A 13,092-nucleotide genomic window follows, 5' to 3' on the forward strand; every position below is an offset into this window, starting at 1 on the left:
TGGAATAATTAATAATTTTCTAGTTTGAACTTTCTATTTCAAACTGACTTCCTAAAAACGTGCTTTTTTTTAATTATATAAGTGTTCTAACAAGCCGACAATGTATCCTTTTGTAAATAATGTCTTGATACATATTTTCTATTTCATAATTGTTTTTATTTCATGCGAAAGAAATGTTAAATCAAAGATATCAGAATTCCTTGTGTCAATATATACATTATATTAAAACAGCTGATTCAGTTTCTATTGACGTGTTGTCCTGAAATTTATACTTAAATACATTTATTTGCGTTCTATTGCAATTAATTTTGTATTGTGTTTATTTGCTTTTTGCATGCAAATGTTCAGCGTAGAGCTTATAATTAATTAAACTTGACATAAATACTATAGATCATACATATAGTAACAATCGACAAATGTCGTTATTAGTGAATACATAAACTCATATATGATTATTATCTAATTAACAATCATAAATTGAAAATGACAATAAACATCGATATCAAATTAAAGCGAGCTAGTAAAATATATCATGAAGGGGTCTGTACTATAATTTCCGATAGAAACATTATAAAACAGAAAATATTGAGGTTATGTTTTAGGAAATAGTAGCTGGTTTTATATTGCTACATACTAATTCTGACGTTAAACATGATGGAATATTCTTAAGTATGGAAGGTTCGGTCAATTTACAGCTTAGTTCGAAGAATTTTGGCATTTTTGAAGCATTTTACAATTCTGTAAAGGTTAGTTTTACCTAGAAATTTTCAGAAGTATTTCTGCAAATTATGGTTCTGTCATAAAATAAGAATTAAGTGGATCAACTAATTTTATCGTTTGTATTTTCAGCCAATACAATTAGTTCAATATACTTTAGACGTTGCTCCGAGTGGCAAAATACCAAGTGGTAGAACAGAAATACCATTCGAATTACCACTAAAACCTAGAGGGACTAAGTCTTTGTATGAAACTTATCATGGAGTCTTTGTAAATATCCAATATTTTATACGCTGTGATATAAAAAGAAGTTTCTTAGCAAAAGATGTAAGCAAATCATTAGAGTTCATAGTTGAAGATAAGGTGCCTCCTAAGATACAAAAAGAGTCCATTAAACCAGTGTGTTTTAATATTATGCCAGAATCATTGCAAAACACAAGAGATAGAATCAATGTACCTAGATTTTGCATTTCTGGGAAACTAGATTCATTGTATTGCAAGATTTCTGAACCCTTAACAGGAGAGGTAATAATACTATAGTATGCATGGTTTGTTTGATAAAGTAGTATGAAAAAATAATATTTTTGAAGGTGGTAATTGAACATTGTGAAGCTGTAATAAAGTCAATTGAACTGCAGTTGGTAAGAGTAGAGACATGTGGTTGTGCTGAAGGATATTCCAGAGATGGTAGGATGAGAATATATTAACATTTCATTTGTGATCTTATAATACTATATTTATTTCAGCTACTGAAATACAAAATATACAGATTGGCGAAGGAAATGTTTGTACAAATTTACCTATACCAATATATATGATATTCCCACGGTTATTTACATGTCCTACATTAAGTACGAGTAATTTTAAAGTCGGTAAGGTCATTATATGACTTTCATTCTGGATTTTTTTATAATAAATTTGGTGATAAAAAGGTCATATTTCATTACAGAATTTGAAGTGAATTTGATTGTAATATTTGAAGATGATTATTTAGTTACAGAAAATTTCCCCATAATATTATCAAGATACTAAATCTTGTATAGAAATATAGTATTTTATATAAATTATATGTATTATTTACAAATTGTATATATTTCTTATAATAAATGCAAATTTATGTAATTTCATTGAAAAAAATGTAAAAAGAAATAATCTTTTTATCCTAATGTACATATTAATGGATGGAAAACTTATTGTATTAAAAAGTTTCTTTTTACTCCAGTCCAACTTTTTGAGCAAATAATTTATAATATTTTTCAACTTGTTTATTATGAGTCAGTCCAACTGAAGCCAACAGCACCACATAACCAAGCACAAATGTTAATAATTTATGTTGTTTAAACCATGCCAATAATCCTTTATCGTTAATACATCTAAAATATTAGAAGTTTATACATTTCTATATTCATATATTTAAAAAATATATAAAAGTAATAAATATTATACACATACCTTGCTGCTTGAACTTGTTGACTGTAAATAAGGAGGTATCGTACCCTTACCAATTCACTATTTGTTACCAAATAATATTTATTTGGAACTCTTCCACCCATGGAATCTGACACTAAACTTCTAGCATCATCCTCTGTACAACATACTTTGCATAAGAAATGATGAAGCTTTCTTAATATGTATGATTTCTTTTAATATCTATTTACCTGAATCTCCAGTTTTTACATCTGTATGATTAATAAGTTCACATAAAGCTATGCAGCTCATTTCACTTCCTAATACACTACCTCCCCACCCATAGCCAACCGGACTATATGGTAAACTTATACCTAATTCACTCGAAAGATATATTCCTTTACCAAATAATGACTTCTAAAAAATATATTTCATTTAATCATGTTAGAAAATAGTAAAAAATTATATCATACGTCAAGTAGGTTATTTTACCTTACACATATTCTGTTGTAGACCATAATGTATAATGGAATGGAAGTTCTCTAGTCGACTACCATGATAAGCATAAAATGTTGTGTGGCCTTGAGCAATTGTTTTCCATCTGTCTTCTGAAGTAGATTGTTTTGTACTTGTGACTTGGAATATTAAATTTGGTGCAACTACTGGCATTTCTGAGGGTACTTTTCTCAATATCAAGTCATACTATATTGCAAACATTTTTCCAATATTCACAAGATTTAATTGTAAAGTATGATTTGGAATGAAAATAGAAATTTCCACAAAATTTATGTTATCATAAATATATATATAATGAAACTTACATTTTCTTTTTTAATGCTTTTTATATAAGGATCTCTCAAGCGCACTAAAACCCACTGTAATAGATCTATAGCCATTCCATATTTTTCATATGCATCTGATTCTGATAATGCTTTCAATATTACAGCCAATGGGGGAATTATTTCTATAGCTCTTCTCTATAATTAAGATCAATATATTCAATGATTATTACTCATTAAAAACATTAATGTGCAAATTATAAAAACAATAAGATTGATATTTTAAAAACTTTACCAAAGCTTCAATGTCTTTGCATTCATTTTTTATATACATTGGTGGAAATGGTTTTAAACAAGTATCATAACGATATGTATTACAAGCTGCTACAAATAGGGACCATTTTAAATCAGCTGCTCTTAGGTCTTTCTCCAATACATGTTTTAGACACTGAATTTTTTTTTCGACATCTTCCTGATTTGTGGAATCCAATCGAATTGTATATGATAAATCTAACTCAGATTCTTTACAAATCCCTTGATCCAAACTTTTTCTTTGATTGGGGTTAGATTTTTTCTTCTCTTTATCATTGTGAAAGGTTTGTTTCTTGCTTGCGCTATCCATTATTGAGATTAATCAAATCTAAATTGAAATATTTAACAAATAAATTATCATTTTTCGACTCTGTGTTATAATTTCAATTAAGAATCTACTTACCCAATATTTACAAGTTTATATAATTATTTTGCGCTATATTGTATATTTTCAATATTACAAAATCTAGTTGATAAATCATTAACAAATTTCGATGATAGGTTGTAAATCAATATTGTATATGTAACAAGTATCAAATTGTATCACATAGTAATCACAATAGTTATGATTTTGTCCAAATAACGGATAAATATAGTTATATAAAACATTAATCTCTCAAAGAAATATTTTATTCATATATATGATTACAATTTCTTTGGATAAAGAAAGTTAGTTCATTTCATACTTATAAAATTTTAAATTTCAAACATATCGCCGGTGTTTTTTCATTTTTTTTTTTTTTTTTTTTTTTATCACAGTTACTAATGATTTAATTTGCCATTATTCCGTACGAAACAAAGAAACAAAGAACAAAAAAGGTAAAAAAGACTAAAAAGTTTTTATAAAACAACAAATCAACGTAAAGTCCGCTATCATTCAAGTATTATAAACTATATGCACAAATAACTACTTGCTTTGAAACAATGTAATTCTTAGCAGTGATACAACTTTCACAAAACGAAATGTAGATCAATGCGAAAAATTGAACATCTTGGTAGGAATATTTGCATCTTAAGAGTTTCCTAATGTTTGCACACTTTTGTTCAAACTTACTTGAATTTTATATATACAGTAGATGATCAATGAACAATTACAATTTTTTAAAATAATTGACTATTAAAAAATGTTACGTTTTTATTTTTGTATTAGTCGTACAAATAAAACGCAGTATTTACAAAAAAATAAATAATTGGTATAGGATCAAAGGAAAAATGCGTTATGTATTTTAACCCCTAAAAGCTATCATGGCTAAAATTCCATCCCATGCAAATTTTGTTTTAGTATTAGCGTTTTGTAATAATACTATTGCAATGTTATTTATTATATTGTATAATAGCTCTTCTATATTCAATATGATATTGAATAATAGTAAAATATTTAATTGCATTTATTTGTATTTAATAATTTCTAAAATAAAAAATGTAAATAGGGTGAAATTTTTGTGATAGGTTTAACGTGATTTCCTTTGACGATAACTTTTGAGGGTTAATATATACATTTATACATACATAATGAGAAATTCTCTTTTAATTTATGTTATGTTTTATATTAGAATTAAATACATACATAATAATTAGTCACCAAATATTTCTTATCTCTTTAAATTGAAAAATAAGTGACAAGTAAAACGTGAAATGTTTACCTTTATAATGAGTTTAAAATACCCTTAAAGAATATCAAATTTTTCCAACGATTTGCAATATTCGATGACCGGCATCTTCGAAATGAAAATTTTTTGTCAGTGACGAATGAAAAAAGATAGCCTTTTATTTAAAATAATATATATAATCCTCCGCGTTACAACGAATTTGTACAGAAATCATGTGAACATTGGCCTGAAATCTCACTACTCTTATCACAGATCACATATGTTTCATTACGTTCGTTTGTTACGTCGATGTTTTTCTCTTTTAGCTTAATATTATTTTTTACACCCTCCTTAATTTTTCATCAAATTCATATATTAAAAGTATCAGAGCATTCAAAAATACAATACATACATATAATTACAATATCAAAAATTGGAATCAGTTTATTGCAAGAAACGAATTAGTAATAATTTTATTATGTAATAAATATTTTTATTAAAGTTACAAATAAGTAATACATATTTCAAATAATTAGGAGCACATTTATAGGTGTTCAGAAACTATTTCATAAATTTTCATAAACTGCTTTTCCTGTTATTGTCATTAATAAATATAAAATTTTACAATTTCGTGGGGTTTACGATGATTTAAATACTAGTAGCAAAGAGGAAATGTAATTCCAGTTGTCAATTTATAAAGTGCATACTCATAAATTCCCTATACTATGTTACCGTACAGGGAAGTTTCTCAACAAAATTGGCAAGCGTGTAACTCAATGTCATGCTTCAAGGTAAACTATCGATGACGTCAGTGTACGTCATTTAACAAGTGGGAGTGGATGGATAGATGTCGGCAGCCGTGGTGCCTCTCGCGAATAATCGCACACGAAATTCGCAACGGACGATAGCCCGCGTCGTCACGATAATGTTGTGTGCTTCTTAGCGATGTAGTTTTTCGCGGTAGAGAAAACAAGCGTAGAAGAAAAAAAAGAGAAAAACGTTGAAGAAGTAAGAAAAAAAACGACGACAAGGAGAAGGCAAAAGCGACACATCTCGCCACACGTGTTTCCGCGGTAAATGGAAAAACACCGAAATCGGTCTGCGCATGCCCGGCCACTGATGACGTCACGAAAATTGTGCTTTTGATCAAACTCACTCTCTCGCCGTTCCTTTTTTTTTTCACACCCGTGGACGTAATAATGTGGAAAGTGAAATAACTGTACGGAAAAGCTCTGTAGGAGCCGCGGAGAAGCCGGTGAAAATCGTAAGTAAATTTCACTATCCTTTTTATCATTAACAGAAGTCATCCGTTGACTTACAGTCTGTTAACATGGCCTTCACATAAATGTGCGCACACATGCGCGCAAACACGGATACGCATGTAGATATGTATGTATACACATGCACACTTGCATACACACACATACACGTCGTAAGCGTTCACGATTTTCAGGAAAAAAAGCTCGTTGCTTTAGCGATGTTTTAATCGTCGCGTGTTTTTAAGCACTTACGAGTAAATTCATGAACTTATGTGATGAAATTGAATAAATTGGATGAGTATGAAGGGCCTTTTTCCTTACACGAGATATATTGATCTTGTTCCAAAGGAACTATCGAAAATGACAGGTCCTATTTTCATTTGGATATTATTATTTTCTCTGTTAATTTCCTTTTTATTCTTCTGTATTCTTTGTTAGATAGTTCTTCAACGTATCGTATGGTTCTTTTTTTTATTAATTTCATCTCACGATGCACACTGATTTTCGGAAGTTTACCTCGTGTCTGTGTGTATCGGTGAAAAAAATAATGATTTTTGAAGAAAATCATCGTTTTTGGTTTAATGAAAATTAATTTTTCAAGATAATAACAAGTTCGTTCAATGTATATGAATATGGAAAACAGTCTTCCATGATCAATAAATATTCAAAGACTCTTTTTATAACAAATATACAATATTAACATAATTATATTTTTTTGTAAAGTGTGAATATCTTATTAAATTGATTATTTAATATTTATTAAAACTTTAATAAATGATAAAGATATTTTGTAAGATATTGGGATATATTAAAAAAGACTATTTTCTATCATCACACTACATGGAAAATATCAGGAATATATAAATATTAGTACGTGTCTTTTACCTCTTTCATAATATAATAATTAATGAATTAAATTTAATTTTTGATTGAGTGTTAAATAGAATTAATATTTTGGTAGTAAAGAATTAAACATTTCTCTTGCTAGGTCATAACAATTAAGTTTTTATGTTCAAATAACGTAAGTTAGATAGACTTTTTTGTATTTATGTAGAGGATTCTAATAACGTAAAGAGTTTGTATTCTTTATTTACATGTTTTGCATTACAAATGATTTTCCATAAACGATTAATTATCTAGCACGTAGTTTTATAACTTTATGAAAACATTCTTGTAACAGATCTTGAAATGAAGTTTTAATCACTATGTAGCAATTTGTAGACTTATTCACACAGATGTAAAAATAAAAATTTCATAAAGTGATACTAATGAAAAACAAGGCAGCAGTTTTATACAAAGAATTTGTTTTGATTATTCTTCATATATAGTGATATTTTTTGACAGTTTATATAAATAAAATAAACTTCTCATCATGCATTCAACATTTTCTCATATAATAAAAATCATATGATGCATGATAAGAGCAAATAGAGATTATAGAGATAAATAAATAGAATAAATTTAGTAATTTATTTGTTTCAAAATATAGATTATTTTCAAAAAATATTTTTTATTGGAAGTTTTGTAAATAACTGTGAGATGCTGCCACCTACAGACTCGAATCTTAGTTGCATTTAGCTTCATCGGTAAAGTAGAGATCGGGTTTTTATGCTAATTTTTTAAATAAAATACGCAAAAGAGAAAGAAGAATAGGTAAAATGTGTATTTATAGTTTCGTTAATAATATGTAACGTTCTTTCTAAGTACTTTTTGTTATATATACTTCCTTTTATAATTAAGATGATACATCATTAAGTCTTCTTACAATTGCAGTGTTGTTGCGAATGATGTTTTTCTATAAATCTTCTTATCTTTTTTAAAGTAACATTCCTTTGAAACGTTCTTTCATAAAAGATGCCAAGAAGAAACAGAATTCAATATTCTACTCAGGAATACAAGAAAAGAAAAAAGTATATTTCGCACTGCCACTCCCTAGGGTGCTAACAGTGGTACCTCATTTGTCATAAAAAAGACCCTAGTTAACTTTATAATTTTACGTCACTCTTCTCCATCGTGAGTGATCTGCTTTAAATCCTTTTTCTCGGAAGTTTTACGCGTCTATTAATTCCTTTATAGTCGATCCTTTGTATAACATAAAATTTTAAACATAAATAATACTTTAGTGAAATAATATTATCAGAATACTTTTATTATCTTGACGTCTAATATATTTTTATGCAATTTATTTTTCTACAATATGTTACAGAACTTAATACTAGACCTGCCGATCTTTAATATGTATTTAAGTCTGTTATAAATAATCGATTGGTATTAAAGCAATATGACGAAAGTGAATAAAGTATATGTAATTATACTTGTGTCTATAAATAATAAAATTAAGCATTAATATTACCAAAGATACTTGTGTAAATACTTTTAATAATTGCAAAAATAGAATTATTCCATGATTATATTGATTTAATTTGAAACCAATCTGAAAATTTACACAAAAGTTACAAGATATTTATCATCTTAAATATATTAGTAAGTATTAAAGATAGTCCCATTGAATAATATTGAGACTTATTAATATAATGATTAATAAACTACTTAAATACTTTTGTAATTTCTGCAAAATATATGCTTGTACTAAATATCTTGTAATTTCTGTATACATTTTCAAATTTGTTACAAACTTCACCAATACAACCATGATACTTGGATCTCATAGCGGTGCTAATGTAATTTTAAAGCGTTTTATATAACACACGTAAAGATGTCTACAAGTATTCGAATAATTTGGTGAGCAATTGTATGTAGGGGGAACGCGATCTTTCACTCAGCGAAAGGAAGTTAACATGGGAACCAATGCGTTGGTCCGTTACGCGCATTTCGACGGCTATATCAATTGTAGACTTATCGTGGAATCTCGCGGAACTTGAACCCGCGTAATAATACGTGACTGCCTGGTTACAAAGAATTACACGACCTCGTGGTACAAAGCGCGTTACAATGTGGGTCCTCAAGTCTGTGCAGATGGATGGAACTCGTATGACCTAAACGTTTGTCCATTATTTTGAAATATACCTGAATAGAGTTATCTTAGATACCTCTTTGTAATTCGTTTTATTAAATCAGGCGAAATTAAATATCTCTTTGTTGGAGTAACAAAAATATCCGATCGAATAATTTGAAAGCCAATTAGTCGAACGGAGTCGTTGAATTAGTAGTTATTAGTCGAATGATTGAAAATTCGATTTATCGAAAAATTCATTCGATTCTGCGGACGAGTTGAATGATCCAAGCTTGTGATAATTTAACATAATTCTGCTGGGTTCCTTGAATTTTTATATTTCATATATTCATTAACAATTAATCTCATATGTTATTCAAACTTCTTCGTCACGATTGACGTGAAAATTCCAATCTAAGATATCGAACTTCTTCTTTATTTCAATCTCAAAATCTTTTTGGGAAAAGTTTTTTGTATACTTAATCCTTCTCCAGAAAAATTAGATATTTTCGATTATTCGAACAATTTGTACCTTTCGCGCGATTGAAATTCTTTTTCAAAATTCTATTTCGTCTATGATAGAATACATACCGTCTAATTATATCAGTGAGAAACTGCACGGTCGATAGAAAGGAAAGTAGATAGAACTTTTTTTTGGGTCAGTTCAGGTATATAAATTTTCGATTTCGTATTGTGTCATGATTACCCTTACTCGAACGGCATTGGTTTCCGGTAATTTCGTTGCACCCGAAAAAAGACCGAAGTTCATAAAAATTCCACGAAGAAATTGTGCACGTCGCCCTCGTCATCGATCCCACCCACTCGCTAAAGAGAAAGAACAGTTTCATCGATAACCTTCCCGAGAACAACCCTAAACACTGACGTCATTCATTTTCGAAACATTATGCAAGCTTTGCAAATTGCATATTATCTTCCGCAAAGAAGCGTGAAACGTGAACTTTCGATTCCTTGAGACGAATCGATGTTTTTTTTTTGCTTTTCCGAATTAAGCTGAATCCAAGCATGTTCGTTTCAGCGTGTTCCGCCTTTTCGTTGATCTTATTAAGAAAAACAAAGGAGGGAAAAATGGAGAAAGAAAGAGGCGAAAGGAGGAAAAGTAGAGGAAAAAGGAGTAAAAATGGGGAAGGAAGGAAAGAGAGATGGGGGAAAAAATGAAAGGGTTAAGGGAAGGAAGCAAAAGTGGAAAGAGCAGGGGAGGAAAGAAGGAAGAAAAAATAGAAATGAAGAGGATCGAAGGGGAATTATTAAGTACTTATATCTGGTTTTATGCGATGGCATGGTTCCGGTAGAAATTATTTAGCGTCTGTTTAATATAGGATTTGTATAGTGTACGAAAATCTATTCTCTTCATAAATTTTAGCGAATACTTTAGATTTGATTTGTCATAAATTTGTCAAGACTTTAAACCATAAATAGCACGTACCTTATCCTGAGCTTCCTACAAATTTTATTTAATTAGGAACTTTAGGAATTTTAGGATGTTAATTTTACTGAAATCCTACTGTTTCATCCTTGAAATAATATTATCCTGGAATTAATCTGTTAACCTGGCAAATATAAGTTAACTCTTCGTTCGAATTCCTTTATTGATTTATTATATTGGTCTTATACTTGTTGCAAATAAATTATTTCATATATCTGCACTTGTGAAGATTAATACTCGCCTAAGTGAAATTGAAATTTTAATAATACCAATGCGTGCAAAAAGGTCTTACAGTATAATAAAGAATCTATTAAAACCTTTTCGCGATAGATTAAAATTTTATTTTAATTTTTGATAGAATTCATATTCAAGAATTTATTTTTATTGTAAATTATAAATTATACAAATTATATCATAATTTCTGTTGATCGATTTCTTTCTAACTTTCTGACTAAACGACCATCTGATTAACAAGTTGAAGATTTTCTGTTCAACGTCACACGGTCGTCTGGACAGTGATGTTTCGTGAGCAAAATTAAAAACAACCTTACATTGATGCTTTTCAACAGAAATTTGTTTTATATAACGTAATATGAATATTTACAGCAATAAACCTTATAGCAACAAGCCTTTAAAAAAAATATAGACTCTACTTTATTTCGAAAAGAAACTATTATTTATCAAGATCAATCGACGTTGCTACGAGCTACAAGGTTTAAATTATTGCAAACTTTGTCCATATATGTGGATTAAAAAAATATTCTATAAAATCCACAAAGAACTTCATTTGCAGCTTCATTTCGTATCGCCCCTCGACCACGCAATTGTCTATAAAATTTATAAAATGAATAATACCGTTTCGACAATACTATTTACAGTCACTTTGTAGCAAAAGAAATTCTTTGGAAATATTGAACTTGAAAAGTGGAATGTTGGCCACAAAAAGCGAATCTTTAGAACATTGTGGCGCCAGTGTATCTCCTTCTCTTTTCTATACATCGAGAATTTCGTCTCGGTGAAATTGGCACAGTTAAAAGATTTACTTTGGTTCCGAATAGACGAGAGGCCAGGTGAGCCGATTGCAGATCGCCGGGACCACCATCGGTGGCTGCTTTGCAATCGATGGTGAATTTAGAAATAACGTTTAAAGCGATTTGCCGGGATCTTTTAATGGGACCGGGCGCCGACTAATTTGATTCGGCCACTCTGCAATTCTGACGCTCGCTTTAATAATTCACCGGGCATACGTCGTATTCTTGGAACCGGAATAGATGGGTTATCCATGATAAAATATAATTCGAACGGTACGTGTGTCGCACGCGTATCAATTTTCTGTTGTGACAAAGCATGATTTTTCGAGTATCTATTCGCTGATAGGATATTCGAACTTGAACTTTGCTGGAGGGTATACAGAGGCTACAAACAATTGTATACCCTTGTAATTATTATAGCGTTTATATACTAATTGATTAGGTTTATTATATTAATTTTCGCGTCACTTGGTAGTACTTTTATGCGTGTGCAAAGAATTGATACGTATTGCAAAATTGAAATGATGTTAAAAAAGCGCACGATTGGAAAATTGGTAAATTTCATAAAATATATTGACAAAGTTTGACTGGAAAAGTTTAAAACACTTTGTGTATTTTTATGTATTTTTCGATTTACGGATGAGATAATGAGAAGATCGATTGATTTGAATGGGTTATTATGGTACTTCCGAGTTTTATCTATAAATACGAGTTAGGACATTCTCTGTTGTGTGTTTTGATTCTTAGGCAAGATATTTAATATTTTTCTCATTTGCTTATGTACTATTTTCATATTTCAAATATTTATATTTTTAATATTCAATAGGGTTGTAGATTTTTATTGCGATAAGGAGAAGATAAGTGAATTCTTTTTATCTACAAACTTGATTTTCTTATTTTCTTCGTATACGTAAATTATTGTTCATATCTATTTCTGGAAATTCTTTACTTTCAAATTCCTTAGTTGTCTGAAGGTAATCAGTATTCACTATATATCAGAAATTACTTTCTAGAGAATTAAATTATGTACATATGTAATATTGCATATATTGGATAAATCCGGTTAGTATTGGACATTTTTAGCGTTGAAGTTCTTTTTTTGCCGGAAACAAGAAATTTTCTTTCTTCTAATACATATCTGTACTTGAAGAAAAATTAACATTTAGTACGAACACAATAGAAAAATTCTTCTGTGATTCTAAAATTTGTCTTCCGCTATTATCTCCATTCTAAAGAAAATCAACATTCAATTGAACACATTAAAAAAAGGTTTCTTAACACTAGAATAACCAGGCTGTAGTTTGTATTTAAGCATATTATATATAAATTGTTTATTATATATAAATATATTTTATAAGCTTTCTTATACTTTTATATTCCAATATTCCTTGAAAAGAAAGAGGAGCTTTTCTTTTTTGTTCCACTAGCTTTTGCTTCCGGGAATATGATTTATAATATTACGAAATAAGAATACAGCATACACATCTATATAAAAATATCCAAAAAAGAAAAAGATGAACACGGCAGATATTGTGCTCGAAGAAGATTCCCATTACGTAACTTTTCTAGTACTCCAATATTCCTTGAAAAAAAAGGAGGAA

The 13,092-nt window shown here is 29.2% G+C and overlaps 3 protein-coding genes across 6 annotated transcripts in view; 2 read left to right on the forward strand and 1 right to left on the reverse strand.

The window, feature by feature from the left end:
- The first annotated feature begins 218 nt into the window (after nt 1–218).
- Nucleotides 219–1,932, forward strand: LOC132914273 (vacuolar protein sorting-associated protein 26C). The gene is made up of 6 exons (XM_060973254.1): nt 219–540; nt 603–746; nt 850–1,242; nt 1,308–1,404; nt 1,464–1,589; nt 1,667–1,932. Exons 1-6 carry the CDS (start codon nt 484–486, stop codon nt 1,747–1,749), a joined length of 900 nt encoding a protein of 299 aa, XP_060829237.1. The 5' UTR covers nt 219–483; the 3' UTR covers nt 1,750–1,932.
- On the reverse strand, nt 1,753–3,862 carry LOC132914267 (protein mono-ADP-ribosyltransferase PARP16). Its single transcript, XM_060973243.1, has 7 exons — nt 3,619–3,862; nt 3,199–3,543; nt 2,946–3,101; nt 2,617–2,826; nt 2,376–2,541; nt 2,170–2,302; nt 1,753–2,090 (listed from the first exon to the last, which is right to left on the reverse strand). The coding sequence occupies exons 2-7, from the start codon at nt 3,523–3,525 to the stop codon at nt 1,931–1,933; spliced, it is 1,152 nt and encodes a 383-aa protein (XP_060829226.1). The 5' UTR covers nt 3,526–3,543; nt 3,619–3,862; the 3' UTR covers nt 1,753–1,930.
- A 1,771-nt stretch (nt 3,863–5,633) lies between these two features.
- LOC132914258 (myocyte-specific enhancer factor 2) overlaps nt 5,634–13,092 on the forward strand; it is an 80,072-nt gene continuing 72,613 nt past the window's right edge. For all 4 annotated transcript variants that reach the window (XM_060973214.1, XM_060973223.1, XM_060973221.1 and 1 more), the window contains exon 1: nt 5,634–6,068. The gene's annotated coding sequence lies outside the window, so the exon portion shown is untranslated. The remainder of the gene's footprint in view (nt 6,069–13,092) is intronic.

The sequence above is a fragment of the Bombus pascuorum genome, chromosome 14, assembly GCF_905332965.1.
Source record: "Bombus pascuorum chromosome 14, iyBomPasc1.1, whole genome shotgun sequence".
In the NCBI taxonomy this organism is placed as follows: Eukaryota; Metazoa; Arthropoda; class Insecta; order Hymenoptera; family Apidae; genus Bombus; species Bombus pascuorum.